We start from the raw sequence: 25,365 nt of genomic DNA, 5'->3' as shown, positions 1-25,365 counted from the left end.
ATAGCCAAATTCAAAAACAATCAGATGAAAGAACAGATATTACAAGCTGCCAAGAAGAAGCCATTCAGATACCATGGAAACACGGTGAGGATAACACAGGATCTGTCTGCATCCACACTGAAGGCTGAAAGGCATGGAATATGATATTCCGGAAAGCAAGGGAACTAGGTCTACAGCCAAGAATAAAATACCCATCAAAACTGACTATATTTTTTCAGGGGAAAGTATGATCATTTAACACAACAGAAGAGTTCCAAGCATTCATAAATAAAAGACCAGACCTGAACAGAAAATGTGAAGTCCAACCATAGAACTCAAGAGAATCATCAAAAGGTAATTAAAAAAGAGGGGAAAACAACAACAACAACAACAAAATTTTAAGAGATTCAATAAGTTAAAATGATATGTATCCCTATAAGAAAAGAGGTCATTGGCAACTCATAAGAACTGTTGCTATCACCTGAGCAGCTAGAAGAATTACACTCAGAGGGAACAGTGACAAACTGTATAGGATGAAAGTACAAGACATAAATAGGTATATAGATATATGCATGCATAAATACATATACATGTGTATGTATATATATATATATATATACATGACTAAAGCTAAAAAAGAAAAGAGGTTATGACTAAAACAAATGGGAAAAGAAACAAATGGAGGTAAATTTATATGTCACAAAGAAGCTCATGGTGGGAGGGGGGAGAACATCGATACACTGGAAGGGTAAAGAGGTTGGAGATAGGAAATACTCAACTCTTATGTACTTTGAAACTGACCCAAAGACGGAAGAACAATCCAATCCATTGGAGAAGAGAATAGATTTGTGCCCTATAGGGGAGCAGAAGGGTAACCCCAATACTATACAAACTATCTGACAGAATAAGCCAAGAAGGGGTTCTACCAAATTCTTTTTACGAAACAAACATGGTACTGATCCCAAAGCCAGGCAGGTTAAAAACAGAGAAAGAAAACTATAGGCCAATCTCCCTAATGAATAGAGATGCAAAAATCTTAGATAGGATACTAGCAAAAAGACTCCAGCAAGTCATCACAAGGGTTATCCACTCCGATCAGGTAGGATTCATACCAGGAATGCAAGGATGGTTCAATATTAGGAAAACCATCCACATAATTGACCATATAAACAAGCAAACTGACAAAAATCACATGATTATTTCAATAGATGCAGAAAAAGCCTTTGACAAAATACAACACCCATTCCTAGTGAAAAACACTAGAAAGTATAGGAATAGAAGGGCCTTTCCTAAAAATAATAAACAGTATATACTTAAACCCATCAGCAAACATCATCTGCAATGGGGAAAAACTCAAAGCCTTCCCAATAAGATCAGGAGTCAAACAAGGATGCCCATTATCACCTTTATTATTTAATATTGTACTAGAAACACTAGCAGTAGCAATTAGAGAAGAAAAAGAAATTGAAGGTATTAAAATTGGCAATGAGGAGACCAAGCTGTCACTCTTTGCTGATGATATGATGATTTACTTAAAGAATCCTAGGGAATCAACCAAAAAGCTAATCAAAATAATCAACAACTTTAGCAAAGTTGCAGGATACAAAATAAACCCACATAAGTCATCAGCATTTCTATATATCTCCAACCCAGTTCAGCAACAAGAATTAGAAAGAGAAATTCCATTTAAAGTCACCTGAGACAATATAAAATACTTAGGAATCTATCTGCCGAGACAAATACAGGAACTATATGAACACAACTACAAAACACTCTCCACACAATTAAAACTAGATCTAAACAATTGGAAAAACATTGATTGCTCATGGGTGGGACGAGCTAACATAATAAAAATGACCATCCTACCCAAACTCATATATCTATTTAGTTCCATACCCATTGAACTACCAAAAAACTATTTTACTGAATTAGAGAAAATGATAACAAAGTTCATTTGGAAGAATAAAGGATCAAGGATATCCAGGGAAATAATGAAAAAAAAATACAAAGGAAAGTGGCCTTGCAGTCCCAGATCTCAAACTATATTACAAAGCAGAGGTCATCAAAACAATTTGGTACTGGCTAAGAGACAGAAAGGAGGAACAGTGGAATAGACTTGGGGTAAATGATCTCAGCAAGACAGTCTTTGACAAACCCAAAGACCCCAGCTTTTGGGACAAAAATCCAGTATTTGATAAAAAAAAAAAACTTCTGGAAAAATTGGAAGACAGTGTGGGAGAGACTAGGTTTGGATCAACAAATGCTGGAGGGGGTGTGGCAAAGTTGGGACATTAATGCATTGCTGGTGGAGTTGTGAATTGATCCAACCATTCTGGAGGGCAATTTGGAACTATGCCCAAAGGGCGATAAAAGACTGTCTGCCCTTTGATCCAGCCATAGCACTGCTGGGTTTGTACCCCAAAGAGATAATAAGGAAAAAGACTTGTACAAGAATATTCATAGCTGCGCTCTTTGTGGTGCCCAAAAATTGGAAAATGAGGGGATGTCCTTCAATTGGGGAATGGCTGAACAAATTGTGGTATTATGTTGGTGATGGAATACTATTGTGCTAAAAAGAATAATAAAGTGGAGCAATTCCATGGGAACTGGAACAACCTCCATGAAGTGATGCAAAGTGAGAGGAGCAGAACCAGGAGAACATTGTACACAAAGATTGACACACTGTGGTACAAGAGAACGTAACAGACTTCTCCAGTAATGGCTTTACAATGTCCCTGAACAACCTGCAGTGATCTACAAGAAAGAAAGAAAAAAAAACTATCCTCAAGCAGAGGACAAACTGAGGGAGTAAAAACACCGAGGAAAAGCAACTGCCTGACTACAGAGGTTGAGGGGACATGATCAAGGAGAGGAGCTAAATGAGCTCCCTAATACAAATACCAACAACAAGGAAATGGGTTCAGAGCAAGGACACATGTGATACCCAGACAAATTGCGTCTCGGCTAGGGAAGGGGTGCAGTGGGGTTGGGGAGGAAGAAAAGAAAATGATCTGTTTCCAATGAACAATGTATGAAAATGACCAAATAAAATAATGTTTTAAAAACTAAAAAAATAAAAAAGAATAATTCTATTTTTACTACCCAGTGTTATATAAAGTTATATAAAGTTTTTTATAGCCATAGTTATATAAAGATTTTTAAAACGTTTTGCAAAGTTCATTTGATACAGAGATAAAAGTGAAGGAAGTGCATGCTGGTCTTATGGGATGGTGGAAGGAAAGGAAAACACATTACTAGACACCACTAAATAGAAAGACAAGCTATATTATGGAGAGCCCTAAATTCCACTAATAGCAATAATAACAAAAAAATTTACATAATATTTTAAGAAATTACTATTTTATCCACAATAACCCAATGAGGTATGTAGGGCAAATATTATTAATTCCATTCAACAGATGAAAGGTCAAGTGACTTATGAATGACCACAGAGTGATTAGAATCAAAATTGAAAGCCAGGATTGTTCTATTTTCCCCACTACTATACCATAGGGTTAAAAGAAGCCAGTGAAGGTCTCTGAATAACAATGTAATTTTGTGTGTGTATGTGTGTGTGAGAGAAAAACACTTTATAAAACACATTTAATTCCCTTGGCCACCCTAGGTACTATTGTTATTTTCATTTCTAGATGATTCTAGAGAGATTTAGTCACCTTTCTGGATCACATAACTAATGTCTGGAGATAGGATTCAGATTCTGGTTTTCCTGAATTCAAAACTAGTGCTCTGACCACTACACCAGCTATAATCACATGCATCATACAAGACTTAGCAACTTCCACAATGAATGATCACAAGGCCTGGAACACGATATTCAGAAAGGCAAGAGAACCGGGTCTTCCACCAAGAATCACATATCCATCAAAACTGACTATATAATTCCAGGGGAAAGTATGGGCATTCAACAAAATAGAAGACTTCCAAGTATTTCTAAAGAAAAGACCAGAACTCAGTGGAATGTTTGATATCCAAACACAAAGAGCAAGAGAAACATGAAAAGTTAAATATGAAAGAAAGGGAAAAGGAGAAATTTTTTTTCTTTTATTCAAACTCTCTTCTATAAGGACTACATTTAGATCAAATTATATATATATATGTATATATTAATTTGTGAGGAAAATGTTATGTGTAACTCAAAAATTGTATGCATTATTAGAGTAATTATAAGAATCACAAGGGAAATATTGGGGCATTAAGATGATATGGAGAAAGGGGGGAAGAAATAAAAGGGAGGGGGGAATCGATGATGGTACCAAGATATACTTGAAGAAATAGAAATAGATTAAATAGAATAATCTTTGTCACACAAAGGTATACATAGGAAGGGGAGGGGAAGAATTCTCTTATAAGAAAGAGAGGAAGAGAGTGCTAATTAGTATTACTTAAACCTTACTCTCAGTGAAATCAACTCTGAGAGGGAAGAGCATCTAGATCCATTGGGATCTTGAATTCTATCTTATCCAACAGGGTAAGGGAGAAGGGGAAATTAAGGGGGGGTAGCAGGGAGGGAGTACAAAAATGGAGGGAAAGAGAGGGGGGAGGGAAATTAACAGACCCTAAAATAAATCAAGAAGGGAAACAAAAAGCAAGGGGCTAGAAAGGGAAGCATATCAAGGGAGGGGACTGGGGGGACTGATTTAAAGTAAACCACTGGTTTAAAAGGTTATCGCAAAAGAAGAAAGGTCAGAATTAGGGGAGGAGTTCAAAATTCCAGGGAATTCATCCCATTGACATTCAAAGTTATGATTGTCACTTGTGAATTCCCATAGCCAATGTGTGATTCCACTGGGTATCACATGTGTCCTTGATCTGAACCCATTTCCATGTTGTTGGTATTTGTGTTGTGTTCATTTACAGTTTCTCCTCAATCATACCTCCTTCTTTGCTTATGTCGGCTATGGGAGGGATGGAGGGAGGGGGGGAGGAAAAGAAAATGATCCTTTTTTTCCAATGAATAATGTTTGAAAATGACCAAATAAAATAATGTTTAAAAAGATAAAAAATAAATCAATGAATAAAAATAAAAATAGAGAACATAGGGGAAAAAAAGAAATTCAGAAACCAGAAAACAAAATCAACATCTTAAATATTTTCACTGGTACTGACAGATTGATTTTAAATACAGTGAAGAAAAAGCAAAAACCAAACCTGATCAATGTTAATTACTTCTTTTCCTAACAAATATTAATTGTAACTAACTTGTCTTGATATTAACAAGTAATTAGATTCAAATGAAGAAAAAATTCATTAACTATTCTATGTTAAACTCAAACATTCATGCTCTGGCAAGATATCAGCTCATTCATGTAGGAGTAAAAATAGCCCTTGTAATAAAAAATGAGAAAGTAATTTTAGCCACAAATTCAATTATACTAATACACAATAATAAAATGAGAATTCAATAATGCAAACAGTTGACCTGTCAAAGGAACCTGGTAGATTAAACAAGCCTGGAAGTTCTGTTCTAACCAATGTAGGTATGAACAGCTTGAATCAGTCCTGATCCAACTTAAAATATATTTATGTAAATTTTATATAAAGCTAATATATTTTTCAATGCAAGCCAATAATATTATAATGCATTATGCTTATTTTGTTCAACTTAAAATTGCAATTGAAAGAACATTTTAAGGGATATGCTATGTGTAAGGCACAATTATAGGCACCAATGTGTAAGGCAAGGTAGTAGATGGGTTATCTTTGGCCGTGTTCAGTATTTCAAATAATACTGTTATTGTGGTTTCAGATATTAAAAACTAAACATCACAATGCTAAACAATTTCAAGGGAATAAAGCCTCTTTATGCTGAAAATTTTTAAAACTAATGAAATTCAAGCTCTGGAATCACTATTCATAAAGAAAAAATTCATTAGGTTATGAAATTGAATGAAATGGCTGAATAATTCTGAATTAGTTGCAATTAAAATAACATTGTTCCACTGAACTTAAATAAAGTTTCACTAAAAAAGAAATTGTTTTACTGTGTATAGTCTTAACCTAGGGAAACTCAAAAATCATATTATTTCTCCTTGAAATTAGCTATTATCCTGCAACAATATTGCCAATAAGACTCAAAGCATAGCTTTAATTCCTTCAATATTAAGAATTCATTTGTGCTTATCTAAATTATTTAAAGTAGAAATAAAAAAGCAGAGTTTCAGGGAATTTTTTTATAACTGCTTCCAAAGTGTCTCATATTTTATATCCCAAACAATTCAAGGAGTACAAGGCACCTCAAACAAATTTAAAGTGTTATGTATCAAATGCACAATAACACTGGTATTAACCGATGCTTATCACAATCTTCATAGAAAGTGGCAGGAAATAAAGAACAATAACCAAGCCCAAATTCCCTGAATTAATACTTTGTTCAGTTTTTTTTAATTAAAATTTACTTTCCTACTTAAGAGAAATTGCTTGTTACAGGGGAAAAAATTCTAGGCAGAGAGAATATAAAAATTCAAACTTCTCGTTATTTGTAAATAATTTCTATCTCATATTTTTAACATTTAATTAAAAGTTGTAATTCTAGATCACTGCTCTTTGTTAAGTATAAATGTGTGCTCCAAGGAAAAGTCCAGCAAAGTGATGTTACAAGCAGTTGGGTCAGTCTCATTTAAATGGAATAGACAATAAATAGAGTACTTAGGTTCCCACCAAAAGTAAATAGGAAAAAACAGTTAAACAAAAGAATGAGACTGCCCATGTGAATATGCCCTTCAATTGAATAGTGACCAATTTTGACTATATATGATATTAAGGAGTTTGCAATAAAATCTAAGGTCCTTCATCACTACAAAAGTTGATGGAATGCTAAATTTTCTTTTTCATTGTTGGCTTATCTCCAGCAAAATTAAAAAAAAAAAAAGATTAATCATCTATCTTAAAACTAAAGTGATGACAGGCAGTGAGATAGTTCAATGAATTGAGAACCAGGCTTGGAGACAAGAGCTCCTGGGTTCAAATTTGACCTCAGATACTTCCTAGCTGTGTAACCTGGAGCAAGTCACTCTATAGGAGGAGCTTAGGACAAATCAAGCCCACTGGGGAAAGCAGCCATACTTGCCTGAGATTGCTGGCAAGTTCCCAATCTCTCACATGCTAAACACAATGCTGCTCTCAGCCAAAGGTCATCACTAAACCCTAAATCCTCCCTCACTCTGAAGAGCAAAGAAGTCCTTATAAAATCATGACTGAAAAGTACCAAACCTGCCTTTCCCGAAGAACAGATTAGCAATCACTGTTTCTCAACTTGCTTACATCTGTAATAGCAACCCTGGTAACATTCATGTGTGAAGTTATTTCATAAACATTATCCTGTGGAAAAGTAACACCCCCCCCAAGAATGTTGTAATGCTTAGTATTCTGCTCTCTATAAAACTCTTTGTCATAATAAATGAAGATCATAGCCCCCAGTCATGGTGCCAAGATTCTCCTGATTGGCTCTTCTCAGGCATGCTGGCCTCAACCTTTCCTGTCCTTCCTTCTTAACTCATTCTTTCCCTCTAGCTGCTAGTCTTCCTAGAAGGCTGACTCTCTCTCTCCACAGCTCCATCATATGCAATCACTCATCACCAGACTAACACACATGATTGTGATATCATTTAATGCCCATAGCCCAGACCTTTTAGAGATGGAGTACCTGGCCCCATCCCCACCACACAACCCCAGACTATGTGCACCCCAGAGATTGCATGCCATGCCATGTCCCCCCACAAAGTCCTGCATATTCCCCACCCCACCCCCTCTTTGACCAATACAGGAGAGGGAGAAAAGTCTCCCACTGGACTGCTCAGAGGAGGCATGGATGAAGTGAGGAATGCCCTTAGCAAGTGTAGAGAGGGGAAGGGGAGTGGTTGGAATGCTCTACTCCTCTCCAGTTCTGCCACCTGTGAGCCTCCCACCTTACCTCCTGTGAGCTCGCATTCGGTTGATGGTTGAGAGGCAGGGAATCTTAAAAAATGTCATCAGATTCTGTGGAGAGGGACTGGGGTAGGGGGCTGAGTGCCTATAGAGAGCATCCTGTATGCCATCTTTGGCAGCCATGCCATAGGTTTGTCATCACTGGCCTAGCCGTTACCACTCTTCTGCTATGGAAACAATACATAGTATTGATTCTAAGACAGAAGGTAAGGTTTAAAAAAACTAATGTGAGGAAAAAACTAGGGGGAGAGAATAAAAAACTAAAAGTTAGTAAAACTCATAAAATTGTTTTTCAGTGTTATAGACCAATAAGCCAAAGAAGAGTTATAGATAACTACAGCCCCAAAATACTACTGATAATAAAATGAAAAATATAGGATATAGTCATTTTCCATGTTCTAACAGCAGAGAAATCCTTTACATAATGACTGGCAGGCAAGCCACAATAGTCAAATCTACATTATGATAGAATGGAGGTAATTTGTTTCTAGAAATCTCATCAGTTTAAATTTTGGTTTAATGTCCATTGTTAATCTCAGCTACACAGCAGTTTTCTACTTTGTTACCAATGCAGTGAGATCTTCCACTTGTATGTCTTAGCTTAAGTGAATATCCTAGAAAACTACTATATAATGAAATTTAAATTTTCTGTATAATCTATATTTGTTATTATAATGTTTCTAACCTAGCTTTCAGGGAAGGCTTTCCTTAAACATCATCCAATGTCCAATGCACTACTTGAATTCTAGAACCATAATTACGTGGATGAGCATATATAGGCTCATTTTAATGGCTTTATCAGCTGCCATAACTTGAGATCCAAACCAGACTTAAATAGGCATTTAAAAAAATAATAAAATGAATAAAACTATAAGGACTAAACTATAATATCTTAAAGTTTGCAAAATATTTTACATAAGTTTTCTCATATGATCAATCAATAAGCATTTATTAAGTACCTGCTATATACAATGAATTGCACTAAACACCAGGAATAAAAAAAATAGAACAGATTCTTTAAAAAAAATTTCTAATGGTTATATAAGAATATGCATTGTTGATCAGTCACATCAACTAGTCCAACTCTTTGTGATGCCATTTGGAGATTTCTTGTCAAAGACATTGGAGTGGTTTGCCATTTCCTTCTCTGGCTCATTTTACAAATGAGGAAACTAAGTTAAGTGGCTTGCCCAGGATCATACAGCCAATAAGAGTCTGAGACCAAATTTAAACTCAAATCTTCCTGATTCTAAGTCTGACACTCTATCCACTATGCCAAGTATATGCATACTAGATATAAAATGAATAAAGTTTCATTTGGAGGGGGCAGCTCTAAAATGAAGATGAGGAAATGTCAGGAAAGGCATCATGTACCAAAAAGTCTTTGATCTGAATCTTGAAAAGAAAAAGAGATTTCAAGTAATAGCAGAGAGGGGGGCAGCTCAATGGATGAAGAGCCAGGCTTGGAGAAAGGAGGTACTGGGTTTAAATGTGACCTCAGACACTTCCTAATTGTGTGACCCTGGGCAAGTCTCTTAAACCCAATTGCCTAGTCCTTATTATTCTTCTGCCTTGGAACCAATATTTAATATCAATTCAAAAACAAAAAGTAAGAGCATTAAAAAAAATAAAGAAGCCACAGAGGTTAGGAGTATAAGGATGATATTAGAAGTTGTCTTGTTATTGTAAGTTTAAAGATAAGAAGTAGAAAAGCTGGCTTGAGAAATAATTGGGGTTTGAAGCAGATCTAAGACAGTGTCAGTTTCAAATGTTGACAGTTTAACTTTTTTTTCTGTGACAATTACAGACTCTAGGTGAGGCAGTTACTCTGAGGGAGGTGGGAGTTGGGAGTTACTCTCTGGGAGGTAGTGAGGAGTTACTCTCTCTCAGAGTCTTAACTTGATTCTTGTTGAGACTCAACCAGCTAGCCTTTGTTATTTTTATAACTTGGAGATGAACTTAAGAATTATAAGGATAATAGTGTTCGTTTATTGAAGAATAGGGAAAATTTGGGTTAGTCAGATTAGGAAGAATTAGTGTAGTCTATGAACACAGAAGAAGTGGTTCCTTGTGGAGCCAGAGAAATTTATTTGAGTGGAGTTAGAATCCCTTAGAGTTAGAAATCCTTTTTTTTATCCTTATATTTTCAATAAATGGTTTATTTTTTATAACCAGAGTCTCTTTAGTGTCCTTGACCCGGACCTGAAGAGTTCATTTATGAGCTTCACTTCACCGATATAAACTGAAGATAATTTGTTAGCACAGAAAGCAGAGTATCAAAATCAATTTATAATCAATAATCAATCCATTACTATATTAGTTTTAGACGTCCCCTTTTATTTTTACAGGAGGGAATATATCCTAGGCATAGAGGACATTGAGTTCATAGGCACAAAGAAGGGAGATGGAACATTATGTGAATGGAATCACAATAGGCCAGTGTGGCTAAACTGCAGAGTACATGTAGAAGAGTTAGGTGAAAGAGGGCTGGTAACATAGGAAGAGATCATATTGTGAAAAGATTTAAATGCTAAACATGAGAATTATTATCTGATCATAGATTTAATAGGGAGCCACTATTATTGAATAATCCAGCTAAGGGACAATGAAGAACAGATGCAATCATTATCCCCATTTAATAGATGAGGAAACAAGGGATCAAAAAGATTATAGTAGTTGCGTAAGGTCACTCAGTCAGTAAGTGATAAAGGCAGGATTCAAGCAGATAACTTCTTAATTCTGAGTCTATCTCTTGAGCCACTACACTACATTGCATTGCTATTGAAAAGAACTGTTTCCAGTATCATGCTGCTATTCTTATCCTCAAGAGCTGGTATGAGTTAGAGTCCATTATGAGCCAGGAATAATATTTTTAATTCAATATTTTGCAGTAATGTAAAATCTACTATAGCTGTATTTTAGAACTGATGAATCTTCAAGTTAGACCTTCCCCAAATCAACTCAGATTGTAATCCTCTAAAATTTAGTAGCCAGTGTTCAAAAGTAGCTATGACCCAAACAATTAGTCCCTATTTGGCCCCCTCAGTGTTGAGCTTCTCTAAACTTAAGCTGGTTCTCAGAACTACACAAAGAGAGTACCATAATGGGTAACTGTTTTTTGCCATATATTCATTTGATTTTCCTTGGTCTTTCAACTGACTAGGTTTGATATTTCTAAAAACTTACTAGTTTTTCATTATTGGAAAATCTATGCCAAATGTGCTGTTAAGTTATTTTAAGCTGAATTCAAAATTCTCCTGATCACATAGGGTAACTTCTACAGGGCAGTTTATTTACCTTCTCTATGAGTATTTATAGTGTGTTTCATATTTGAACTTCCTTAAATACCATGGTTACCATGATTATTGATGTACTTTCCTTTAAGCAAGACCTTTTTATAGAAGTTCATATTTACATAAAATAAAAATTTAGAGGTGATTGTTTCCTTCCCAAAAAAGATTCATAACAAGATTATTTTAAATAGTAACTATTTCTAGTGATTTCAAAATACATTTCTTGACATTCTGTTCATATTCACCTTTTCAGAATTGTGTCACTGTCATAAAGTATATTATTAATGAGAAAATTAGCAATGGAAAAACAAATCTCTCCATAATCCCCATATCTTATTATCTTCTCCTTAGTCATCTTCTGTCCCTCTTCTGAACTCACAGCAATTCATTTTGTATCTTTTTTTGGTACTTATTCTACCCTCTCTGTTAGTTGGGGAAAGGTTGTTTAGATTAGTATAATCCTAATATAGCTGAAAGAAAACTGGCTTTGACTCCATAGACCCAAATTCAAATCTTATTCTACCAAAGTGTGACCTTTGGAAAATTATTTATGCCTGTTTCCTCATCTATAAAATAAAAGGTCTGTAGATCTATGGTCCTTAATACTATTGCCATTAAATAATAATGTGGTATAGTGGGGCAAAAAGTAGATAATAAGTCACAGAAAAATCTTAAGTTTGAATTGCACCTCTGCTACCTGTGTAACTTTACACAAATCTTTTGAAATCTGAGACTCCAGTTCTCTCATTCTGGAAATGAAAGAAGTTCTCAGATAACATTTAAAGTTCATTCCAACTGTAGACGATAAGATTATTACATTCATGTCTATATACACTCGCTATATCTAGAGTATAATCTTCCTGAGAACAGGAAGTGTGCATTCCTTATTTTATTATCTATTTTCTGTACCTAGAATAAAAATTTACATATAAGTGGAAATACTTGTTAAATGAATGAAAATTACTTAAAAGTAAAGCATAATCATTTTAATTTTGCCTTCTCTCTCTATCCTCTAGTAGATACACTAATAGTGATATTCCTAAAATTAGGCAAGAAAAGGAAAAAAATTCCAAATAATGCAAGAACCGAGAAAGGCAGCATGGAATAAGGGAAAGAGAACTACCCTAGAAGTCCATTAAGACCTAGATTCAAGTCCAGTCTCTGACATATATAATTGTGTGACTCTTGACAGATAACACCTTCTCAGCATCTGAAGCAACTCTAAAACTAAGATGAAAAGAAAGTGTGAAGTACAGTGACTGGAGGACTTTCCTCATCCAGGAGTTCTCCATATCAATAAAATCATATTTCCATTCTCTATCTTAAAAACTACTTAATCCAGTACCAAGTCACCATTGGCTATTAAAGGATTATTTTTTCCCAGGCTAAAGATATCTAATTCATTCAAAGACATTCTTTATGTAGTCTGTAAAGGAGCATCTTCTTTCTTGAAAATAATTTATGATTAAGGTGTTAGAATACATTTATAGCTTCAGTAGAATGTGGTTTTACTCAGTTAATATTCCAAAGGCAGGATATGCTATGGGTATCATATCAAAGAAGAGGAATATGGGTTGAGCAAGGAGAACAGAGAGGGGAAAAGAAGAGAAAAGAAAGAAAAGTCGACTCAGATAAGAAGGAAAGTATGCAAAAAGGGAGCCTATGGATATTTCAAAACCATATTAACCAAAGAATTATGAGAAAAGAGAACATAAAGATGAAATGGAAATCACTGGCTTTGTAGCACTTAGGTGGCACAATTTATAGTGTTGGGCCCAGAGTCAGTAAAATGTGTACACTGGCTAGTATAAGTCTTGATAGTAATTAATTTTTAAAACTACTTCTGAGAAATCAAACAAACAATCATGATAATTCACACTTATATGTAGCATTTTAAAGTTTACAAAGCCTTTCCTTTTTAAAGCAATGTGGTATAATATAAAGAATACTGATTATAGAGCCAAAGGATCTGGATTTAGAGGATCTAACTGTGGAGTCAGAGGATCTGGGTTTCTGATACTACCTGTGTTATCTTTTGCAAGTTACTTAAATACCCTTGGCCTAAGTTTCCTCATCTGTAATATAAAGAGCTTGAATTGGATGACCTCTAAGGTCCCTTAAAGACTGGATATAGGATCCTATGAAGTTTATGAGGCAGGAAGTAGAATTCCTATTTCCCCATTTTATTTCTAAAGCAACTATGGTTCGGAGAGACTCAATCAATTGTGCAATGGACCATTACTTGTCCACTTTCACTTTCACTAGCATGGAATTCAAATCTAGATCTTAGTGTTTCCAAGCAGGACAATCTTCATACTAGATTATGCTACTTCTAAAAACTAAATTATGATTGCATTTGGTATATATTTTGTTCATTATAGTATATAATTATAATGTGGACAGTTAGGTGGCACAGTGGATAGAGTACCAGGCCTACTTATTAGCTCTGTAACACAGGGAAAGTCATTTAACCCTATTTGCCTCAGTTTCCTAAGGTGTAGAATGAATTGGAGGAAGAAATGGAAAATCACTCCAGTATCTTTGCCAAGAAAACCCCATGGGGTCACAAAGAGTTAAACATGACTGAAACAACTAGATAACAACGATAATGAAGAATATGATCATAAAAGTCTGAAGTGAAGACCTGGAGACAGGAGATTATAATCTTCACTAGGGATATTTGCTTCCCAGAAGAGACCAATAGGCAAGGGGTTAACTAGTATACCAAATTAGCTTTGTATTTCTTTCTTTCATTCTTTCTTTGTTTTTTTTCCTTCTATCTATCTAAGTACTTATCTATGATAGACTATCTATCTATCTAAATATTTATCTATCTATAATAAACTTTCCAAGAGATTTCTGTGACAATGAATAGAAATCATTCATGAAAAGAAGAAAAAATGTCTTTGAGTCGTATTTGAAAAAGGAACCAATTTATAGGACTAAGATTAAAACTTTGCCATAGGGTCAGGTAATCCTTGGTCTGAATCCCTATTTCTATTGATAGATGAGCTCTTCTGGGAAATTTTTTGAAGGAAAGAGCTGCTATGACTTTTAAGAGATTGTGCTGGGTAAATCAAGTGCTAAGAACAGGCGCTCCCTGGGGAATATCCCTGGGAAATAAAAGGGAAGGAATACTGGCACTGAGTTTTAGACTTTTTAAGTGAGGAGAGAGGAATGCTAAAGGAACTGTGTGTTTTGCTTCAGGGACCTCCCCAGGAATTCATTCTTCACTTGCCCAAATGGAGAAACATATTTAGGTGTCATATGTGCAGCACACTTGGCTAAGCAACAGACCAGAAAGCTAACTTAATTATTTTGCTATTTTTAGAATGACTTCTGAAGAGTGGAAAATAGCAATTCTGTATTCCTACTAAAGGGGAGGAAGGCTATTTTTAAATCATCAAAGTTTTGTTAATTGATCATCTCAACAGAGAATTCAGCAACTCAATACATATTTACAAAGTACTTATTGTGTACACAGTTCCATACTAGGTATAGTGAAGGACATAAAAAAGCAATGACAACTAGTAGAACTGTAAGGTTTTAAATGCTGTTGAGTTTTATCATAGGAATTTCACTGTAATAAAAATGTAACCCTTGCCCTCAAGAAGTTTATAGTATGGTCAGGAGAAATTATGTAAACAAATGACTTACTACCAAGTAATATATGACAAGTGTGTAAGCAGTGCAAAAGGGCAAAATCATTATCAACTCAAGTGATCAGGGGAAATTTTATGGAGATGCATAATTTTTTGTGGACTTTAAAAGTTGTTTAGGAATTCAACAGGGAGAAAGAGAAAATATTCTGGGGAAGTGAAGAAAGTATAAGGAGGAAGTACAGAACAGGGCATGCATTATGGGGTAATGACTGATCCAATTTAATTGAAATACAAAGTACTCAGTAAGGAATGGTTGAAGATAAAAATGGAAAAGTAGTGTTACAGTAGACTGTAGAGAATCTTGGAATTTCACACTAGGGAGACTGAATTATTCAGTAGGCAAAAGGGAAGCAGTGAAGGGTTTGACTATATATAATAATAAGAACAAGCTCTATGTTCTTAAACTAGACCTGTGACATTATATACATAATGAGATGTTTACATTTATAGAGGATGTTTCAGATATTATTTTCTCTATATTTTGGCATTAACTGCCAAATGAGAAAAAAAAAGGTAGTAGCCTTTGCTATCTGTACAGATTATCATTTGGTTTATTGCTATGCCTCTTTATTTACTTTTCATCCATGTAAAGGGCCAAACTAATCATCTTTGTATGTTACAAATTTATTTGTTGGCCATAAGAAATACTTCTGCCTCTTTATTTCATAGGTTTCAAGATAATAATTCTTTTTGAGTGACTCCTTTTTGAATCATTATATGCCTTGCCTAATTACATTATCACCAGAAGATCACTATTTATATCTGTTCCAACTTCAATGAACTATTACTATAATCACTATGTATATTTTTCAAATGTAATATGCTGTCTAAAATAAGGTAGAATGATAAACCTGCTCTTATAATCACTAATTACCACTTGGGCATGTCTTTGTACTGAGTCTTGATTTTCCAATATACCAGATTTTAAAAACTTAATTATAATTAATTTTCTCTAAGACTTTGATGTTATACTTCTTCCAATTTGTCAACATCTGAAAACTACATATTTTTTTAATTTTGATAGTCATAAGGAATTTGCATGCTAGGATACTCATAAAAAGATTACAACTTCAGATAGTAAGAAAAACTTTCATTAAAAAACATAAAAGCCTTTCTTTTACATAATAATTTCTTCTTTTTGAATTATTATAGTCTATGATGTTCTGGTACCTTTAAAAATACAGATATGTATTCAACAATCTCTGACTTTTTAGTATAGGTTGAGACCTCATAGAAAGGATGGAACAATGGTATGGAAACTTACCATGGCCTCCAACTGGACTCTTTATAAGTAATCTTATTACTTCCATGTGTAAAAAAAAACCAAATCTTTAAGCCAACCACAATCCCCAAGGTTTTTGGCATTCGTATTAAGCTCTAAATCCAGAAAAAGGGGGGAAAGGATTTTACTCTTCTGGTACGTTTTTTTGTTAGAGCACAATCCAATCAGATTTGTAATTTATTTCATCATTATGTGAATATGTGTTGCAAATGAATAATAAAGGTAAGCTTCTACTGTGCCTAAAGCAATATGCCATATTAAATTTCTGGGTGCCATAAAGTATGTTTTATACTGTTATTTAAATAATGTATGTTTATGCATATTATTTAATAATAATACTTTTAGAAAGTTAATGTTGATAAAATTATATTGTTAAAGATAAAAAAGAAATATTAAAATGATCTGATTGTATATGTGCAATAATTATAAATATCAACAGAAATTATCAATTTTTCATCAATCTACTAAATCTTTACTTTGCTCAGTTATAATATCTAACAGTCATGCTCTTCTATGCTTGCTATTCTACACACATACATATATCAGAGAAACTTCTTTAGATGAATGTGGTTCATTTTAACTTGAGAAAAGTATATCTTCACTTTTAGTACATGTCAAATGGAAAAGAGGAAGAAAAGTTCCTTCCCCAATGTGAGATCAGATGGACATACAAATTTAGAAGAGAGGAGATAGCATAGCTTTGAATCTTCAACTAATAAATTTTTACCAACAGAGGAGTCAAATATGCCTGACCATGTCTGACACCTTCTCCCCTGCCCCTTCAAATGAACTACAATTAATTTGAATAATAAGAACTAATTCAAGTGTAAAATAGTTTACTTTTTAAAATACCTGTTCCCTCTGTCCTAGAATAAATACTATACAGAGGTTTCAAAGCAAAAGTGTGGTAATAAGGCCTAGACAATGAGGGTTAAGTGACTTTCCCAGGGTCACACAGCTAAGAAGTGTCTGAGGCCATATTTGAACCCAAAACCTCCCAATCTCTAGGTCTGGCTCTCAATCCACTGAGCCACCTACCTATCCCCAAATAGTTCAACTTTTAAAGTATTTAATATTCATTAATGTGTAAACCTTTATGTATAGGATCATTGCATAAGAAAAATTTTGATAATTCTAATATGTGAATATAAAATGATATTTTGATCATTTCTATGCCTGTAAGCTCTATGACTAGAATAATTTCAATAATATTTTTGGAAAAGATAAGATAAATTTGATATTTGTATGGTACTTGACATTCTTTGTATAAGATGATAGGATGTTTGATTTGGAATTGGGAGGAAACTTATATAGATGCCACAAGTACAGTTTTTTCATATTATAGACAAAGAAACTAATGAACAAAATGGTTTAATGACCTCTCACAGTCACACAGGCAGTATGTATCTGAGGAAATATTTGAACAGAGATCATCCAGACTCCAAAGTCCAATATACTGTCTACTATATACCAAGCTTTGTCTCTATATGATTAAACTAGACAGGAAATACCCATTGGTATACAACAGAACAACCTTAGAATCTAGAATACTCCACTGTATAAATGTGGGCAAGTCAGCATAAATCTCAGTGACTCAAGCAAATCTTTAATAATACTAATTGCAGATGAACTACCCTGCATCACTGGGGGAAATTTCCACACTGACAGGTGTCCATATCACTGAAATGGCACGCCCACAAGAAGTGACTTAACAATCTTTAAATAAAACACTGAAAATACTGATATATTTGTTGTTCTGTCCTTCATTCAACAAAATATTCTAAGCTAACTCAATCTTTTTTAGCATATTTTCTCACTCAAACCTAAAAAGGAAATTTTCTATTATGTTAATATTCTGTCCAAATTTTTTTTAATTTGGGTAATTTAGGAAGACTTTTCAGGTGTTTAATTTGATTAGGAAATGTTTTTTAGAAATTATTATTCTTTCTAATATTTGTAATCATGCTTTTGAATTTTTGTGATTAAGATATATATCCTTTATTGTATTACTGACTTAATAGGCATAGAGATGAAGACAAGATCTGGGGTTTCATTGGCTTGGGAAATTCCTAGATGTAGAAATTTCCTCTACAAATGAAGATCAACATTTTTCTTTAATTTATAATTGGAGAAATACCTAGGATCATGAGAGGTTGAGTGATGTGATACTTGAACCCAACTCTTCCTGCCTCTCAGGTAATTTCTTTATTCACTATGTTATGTTGTCTCTCAGTGACTTGAAAGTGAATAGAAATCATTCATAAAAAAAAAAGTTAGCAAATATTTCTGGCTATTCATTTTCACATATATTTTCCATTAGTTGATATAATCAGGAGAATACGTAAACCAATATTTTAATCTACAACATATATATAATAAAAAACTAAATTTTTAAAAAGTATCAAAGATTCCTCAGGTTAGGAAGTTTTGTATCTGAATAACGAATTTTTATTAAAAAATTATATAATCAAAGAGTGAACTCCTATGGAGTTATATAAGTAGAATAGTTTTTGAAACAATTTTAAAGGGAAAATCTGGTAATTAACAAATGTGGGAAAAGGTGATTTTTTTCAGCTAGGAAAAAAAACAACAACTCAGAATTGTTAAGTGATTTCAGTTTCAACAATGTAAGAAATTCTTAATTTATGTCACAGATTTAAAAACCAAAAGAGTAAACTCTACCCTTTATATTTATATTTAATTTATATTTAATAACCTTTAAATGAAAATTTAAAAATGGGTCTTAATATATTTTGATAACGTCAAAAGTACACAGGAAAAAAACATTAAGTATGGTAGCATCTTCACATCTTGCTGCCTAATTCCAGTAAAATCATTTTATTCTCCGTCCCCTTGTTATAATATATATTTTTCATTATGCTGAGAGGACATATTTGTATACACTGAGTTATTTTAATTTCTAATTAAAATTCACTTCCTCTATAGCATAGTACATCTATGCTCATTTCCGTATAAATCAAATTTTATCTTGGACAAACTCAATTCTCTTGTTATAATAAAATGAAATTTCAATTTTCAAAGCTCTTTAAAGTAGAGTTTTGGTATATTTGTATATCTTTCAATGTCTTACTTTATTAGTAAAATTACTAATTAGTAATTAGTAAAGTAACTTTATAATTAATCAGTTGAAGGATTTTTAGTTGAGAAAACTAAAAGTGAACAAATTAAACAACTGATCTAGAAATCCAGTTATTTTCTTCTAGCATTCCTTAAAGAAAAGGAGTGGGTAGATATACATGGCACACATATAATTTACTATCCCCTAAAATGAAAGCATACTTTAAGGGCACAGCTAGAAGCAACATCCACGGACTTTGACTTTCCAATCTTCTTCATATACTTTTCTCTATTGCCCAATCACCAATCCTGATCCTTTTTTGTTGTTCAAATGTCATAAATAGTTCATAATACCTATTGTAACAAATAATTTGATGGATAAATATATAGAAAAGGCAGTCAGGTGCAATTCAAGGTTAGGTAACAATTACTTGTAAGTGTTGCACATGGTCTAAAGTGAATTGAGTATATCATTAAGAAAATGCAAAGCTTAACTTCTATTTTTCTACCTGGACTACCATATGACCCTGATCTGAGTGATCAACCTTTCAACCTTTAATAACATTTAACAACACTCAATTTCTACACATGAAAAATTGAAAATTGAGTAAGGAGAGGGAAATAAATGCTTTAAAATGCTAAATACTAATGATGCACAACAGTACTGTAACATATTTAACTAGAAAAGAAAGAGAGAGGAAGAGAGAAAGAAAGAAAGAAAGAGAAAAAGAAAGAAAGAGAGAAAGAAAGAAAGAGAGAAAGAAAGAAAGAGAGAAAGAAAGAAAGAGAGAAAGAAAGAAAGAGAGAAAGAAAGAAAGAAAGAGAGAAAGAAAGAAAGAAAGAAAGAAAGAAAGAAAGAAAGAAAGAAAGAAAGAAAGAAAGAAAGAAAGAAAGAAAGAAAGAAAGAAAGAAAGAAAGAAAGAAAGAAAGAAAGAAAGAAAGAAAGAAAGAAAGAAAGAAAGAAAGAAAGAAAGAAAGAAAGAAAGAAAGAAAGAAAGAAAGAAAGAAAGAAAGAAAGAAAGAAAGAGAGAAAGAAAGAAAGAAAGAAAGAAAGCAGAAAAAGAAAGAGAAATCAATTAACATTACAAGAACCCCAAAGTTTGCTTTTACTAAATTTTATATGTAGCCATCTGTTTTTACAATACTTAAGCTCATATTAATTATTAATAGCAATAACACTTTTAACTTGAAATTATGGATGGTTAATCTTGTGCTATTTCAAAAAATTTTATTAATGTCACTTTTTAAACACCCATTTACCCATTCAACATTTTGAATTACTTTATTCTACTTTATAAAAGTAAAATAGTTTTTAAACATTTAATCAATAACCCATAAAGGGTGTAACAAAATGGTGAGTTGGCATTTAATGTTATTCAATGTTAATATTTTCATTTCTAAGGAAATACTATGATTAATGTCTACACATTGTATTTATAATAAAATGGAATCTACTATTATTAAGGTGAGTTTAAAATAGAACTTGTAAAAACAGAAAAAAGTCCAATATGAAGATTAATATAAAATATTTTAGGATTTAAGAAAAATCCTGAATATGACCACAGAACAGTACAATCTTTACAGTAAATGTTTATTTCCAGTAATGTATTTTTACATTAAAATGTCAGATTTAACTTGCTTTTCAATTTACAAAATAAAAGAAAAGGAAAATACTCTTTTAAAATTATTTACTTCATGATATGGTATACAAATATGAACAGAGGCATTAAGTAAATACTCTGGAACAACTGGGAGTGATACAGAAAAGTTATTTTTCATTATGAAGCAGGGCATACATTTTGAGTAAATATTTTAAAATATAAATCTTTACATCAGCTTTTCAACCATTCTGCTGCAGCTGCCAATAACAAAGTAATTTAGTTACACAATGTCTTTAAAAGACTGACTTTTTGACAAAGTAATTTATTACAAATTGGAGTGTAAAAGCATTTAAGATTAACATCAAAATGAACCAGTTCCTAGTTAGCTTTAGTTTCACTAGAAGAGAAACATCAGAATCAAACTGAGAAGACTATCAAACTCTGCCTATAGCTTATTCAAATATAATTTTAAATACAACAGGACATGGTTTATTGAACTGCTTTCAAACTTTGCCCTAAATAAGATTTTTTCAACCCATATTTTTACACAATTCCTTTTCCAGAAGATATAATTACACCATTAACTAAAAGACAATGAAGATAGATGGAAAACATGAATTTCATGAAGTACTTACCTTTTATGTTGCGATAAGTAATTTTTCCTCCTTAAGACACAGAAAAGTCTATAAAATATTAAAACTGAGGGAGAAAAAAGGTTACAGTACCTGAACTGTAGAACTGATCTCCGAAGCAAAGCCTCCTGTCAAGGGAGCCTCATGACTGATCAGAAGTCGCCCAGTTTTGGCCACTGACTGAAAAAAGAGAGAAAGAAAATGCAATTTTTAAGAGTTGGTATTTTTTCCAACTTAGTGATGTTATAGATTTACAAGTGGTTTGAGTTCATGTATTACTCAAGACTGGAATCTGAAAATAAATTGCCTTTCTTTTGATGGCAGTCTAATTTGGCACTATCTGAAACAAAACAAATAACACTTTTTCAAATGATGTTCTATATTAACAAGAGGGGGGGAAAAGCATGATCCCATAATTCCGCTATTAACACAACATTTTTGTGATAGATAACAAATCACTTTCAGCTGAGGCTGTTTCACAGTTAAACATTTTCCTATAACTTGATGCCAATTTTCCTCTTTTTGCTGAAGTAGTACAGAGAAAGAAACTTCTATGTTTTGTTCATTTCCATGTATATTCATATTTAAATATTCAAGTTTTTAGAAAAAAAACTAGGTAGCTGAAAAGGAAGATATAAACAGAAAAGCTAAGGGGGAAACAATATAGAAAGAAAAGACTCAAACTTGAAATACTGGAAGTAATGGAAAATGGGAAGAAATTACAGATAAAATTGATAGGTTTCTAAGTTTTTACAGCAATTGTTTGATAAACATAATCTAATAACAATGTATAATGTAAAAATATCAATCACTTAAAAAAGGGCAACAAATATAGTAGTTCAAAAAAGGTATATAGCATACACTATAGTTTATGAAAAAAGTTTAACTGTGACAGTAATGGTAGGACTTGAGTTATATAATGGGATAAACAAGTGAAATGATCAATAAGTGATTTTTCAACTATATATTCACTTAATCTTTCTTAAATTTTATACTAAATGTTTATGCCTATGAAACATTAATTTCTACATTTAAATATTTTATACTTTCTTCTAAGACTGCTACAGGGTGGATTTTAAAATGTGAATTGTTTATATCCAAGAGAAGATCAGAGAAAGGATCAGTAACTATGGTAAAAATTCTAAATGATTCACCTGTTCTAGTAATATAACAAATAACTCAAAACATTTTATCTGCTCAGTTAACAAATGAGTGACAATCCCTAGAACACTGTGAACTGATATTTTAAAATAAAAGCTCTTAACTCCAGCATATTTCCATTTAGATTTTTTATAAATATAAATTATATCATATACAAATTATAAGTACTAAATTTGTTTACTAAATAATAAAAGTATTTTAGAACTCTAAAGATAAATGTTTACAAGAAAAATTCTAAAAAGTAACCTAAACATAGGGAAAGTCACTTTTTAAAAAAATCCTTATGCTATGAACTTAAGATTCCTAGCTAAAGCTTTTCCATGTTTGACCTGTTCAGGAAGTCTACAACCAAGGGAGTCATCTTGTCTTCAGTTTCACAAAAAAAGGAATTTTGAGACTTTTAACAAAATGAGCTGTTATCTTAAAATACCATTAACAGTAAACAGAAGACCAGTGATTGTTATGGTAACTGAAGCTAAAATCGCTCAAGGCTTAACTAAAGCAAAACAATCAATATTTTGAATTATGCTTGAAAAAAAATTTGTAGAGCACAGAGATTGCATGATCTCTGTGCATACCACAAATATTTAATACACACTTGATTCATATCAACTGATATATTCTACATTTACTTCTTAGAAAACTTTCAAAAAAGTCATTTGCAATATCAGAAGATCCCAATTACATGGATGGTGCTGATACAATGCATGGCTATTAGAAAGGTTCAAAAACAGATGGGAAAGGGCATTACTTTTATAGGAGCAATGGAAAATTGAGGAATTATTTATCTGACTGTAGTTTTACTGGCTTAGAGGAAAGTCATGCACCAGAAGAAGTATCAGAACACTCTCCTTTGTATGCTCATATGTAGCCCTTTATTAAACCAAATTCACATCTGTCTTATATGATTTGAATTTGACAGGGTCCTTTTTATTCTGCTCCTTCCCTGCTAACCTAATCAGGTAGTCAACAGAGTAAAAAATCAAGTGTCAGGATAAAATAAAATAAAATAGTCTCATATTTCCAATTTTTTTTTCATTTTATGAATGCAGATATAATTACAGGTAGAATTCTACAGAGAAGGCTATAGTTCAGAAGAATTAAGGAATATAAAGAAACAGAATTTAATGCACTTAGATGCCCCATTTCTAAGAGCAGTAAAGAGACTGTTGTTCCATATAGGGCAGTCAATCAGCATTATGTTGTTCAGAAAGGGAGATAAATCATTTAACTATCTGGAAAGTTTGCCTTTTTGATATCAGAATCTTGAAAACCAAGTTCTTCACTTCTTGTTGTTCATTCATTTTCATCTGTATCCCCTTCTTCACAAACCCATTTTCAGATTTTGTGGCAAAGATATTGGAGTAGTTTGCCACTTCTTTATCCAGCTCATTTTACAGATGAGGAAACTGAGGCAAACAGTGTTAAGTTATTAAGTAGGTTGTATGTGTAAGGATTACACAGCTAGTAAATGGCTGAGTCCAGATTTAATTCAGGGAAATGAGCCTTCCTGATACTAGGTCTGGTACTATTATCCACTGTATCACCTATTTCTTCATATTCATTATATTAAAATACAAAAGACAGACTATATTAAATGCATAAGAAAGTCTTCTCAAAGAGATAATGCTCAAAAATATGGTTGTTATCAATAAAAATACCCAAAGTCAAATCATATTACTCAAGGGGTTGAGTACAAATATATTTCTGATAGTTTTATTTTGTAACTATTACTGGTTCACTGTCCTGGTGACTTTTATTCCTCTCTTAATTCCTCAGCATTTTTGCTGAATATCCTCTTGGCCAAAAACACAAGGTGTGCATAGGGTAGGGATGAAAATACAATTAGATTTCTCTTTTTCCTTTCCCCTTTTCTTTCCCATTCTGATCTCCCTATGCACAGTTCTGTTTGTTTCCCAGAGGATGAAGTAAAAGGCCATGAAATCTGTATAGTGTTCAAATCACACTCCCCATGAACAGATATGCTACTTCAATATTCCACTACTGATTCTAAAGGTAAGGCTCTTAGGAGTCCTATCCCTCAATTAAGGAAGTTCTAATCCATAAATAATACTACTAATAATAGACTCATCTGGTTATGTACCACATATAACTACATAAGCTATAGAGACCAATGAAAACTGAGGCTATCTGTTTAAAAGAAAGAGAGACATGCAAATAGCAAATAAATAGGTCCTATATTACCTTTCTGACTAAATCAATAGATTCCTTTTAGGATAATAGTTGAATTATGGTAAACTATCATTGGAAAGCTAATAACTTTAGAGTTAGCCTAAAGTAGATTAACTTTTTTTTATTCTACTGATTAACAAAAACCTATTTTCTCCCTATTCCACCTATTCCCAACCAGGTCACTGAAAAGGAAAGAAAAAGAAAACATCTATAATAAATATGCATTATTAAATAAAACAAATTCTCAGACTAGCTAGAACAAAAAAAAATGCTTAACCTCTGTCTTAGGAGGTGAATAGAATTTTCATTATGAGTCCTCTGGAGTCCAAATAGATCATTGTGTTGATCACAGTTAAAAGTGTTTGTCTTCACAGTGTTGTTATTATACAAATTGTTTGAGTTTAGCTCACAAATCTATAATTTTTAAAAAGTTTTATTACTTTCAAGTGACAGGAAAGGGGTCATTCATTGCAAATGGTTCATCTGGATAGGATTTTTTCTGGTTACAGTCAAATTTATCAAGAAAGAATTCCATTGCAA

The 25,365-nt window shown here is 32.9% G+C and overlaps 1 protein-coding gene across 1 annotated transcript in view; it reads right to left on the bottom strand.

Annotated features, from left to right (window-relative positions):
- The window catches only part of BCKDHB (branched chain keto acid dehydrogenase E1 subunit beta), a 307,967-nt gene that overhangs the window by 99,700 nt on the left and 182,902 nt on the right, over nucleotides 1-25,365 (bottom strand). The window contains exon 9 of the mRNA XM_056818521.1: nucleotides 21,565-21,651. Coding sequence (XP_056674499.1) covers nucleotides 21,565-21,651 — 87 coding nt within the window. The remainder of the gene's footprint in view (nucleotides 1-21,564; nucleotides 21,652-25,365) is intronic.

Source organism: Monodelphis domestica, chromosome 2 (genome assembly GCF_027887165.1).
Source record: "Monodelphis domestica isolate mMonDom1 chromosome 2, mMonDom1.pri, whole genome shotgun sequence".
In the NCBI taxonomy this organism is placed as follows: domain Eukaryota; kingdom Metazoa; phylum Chordata; class Mammalia; order Didelphimorphia; family Didelphidae; genus Monodelphis; species Monodelphis domestica.
This window is presented reverse-complemented; position numbering and strand designations above follow the sequence as displayed.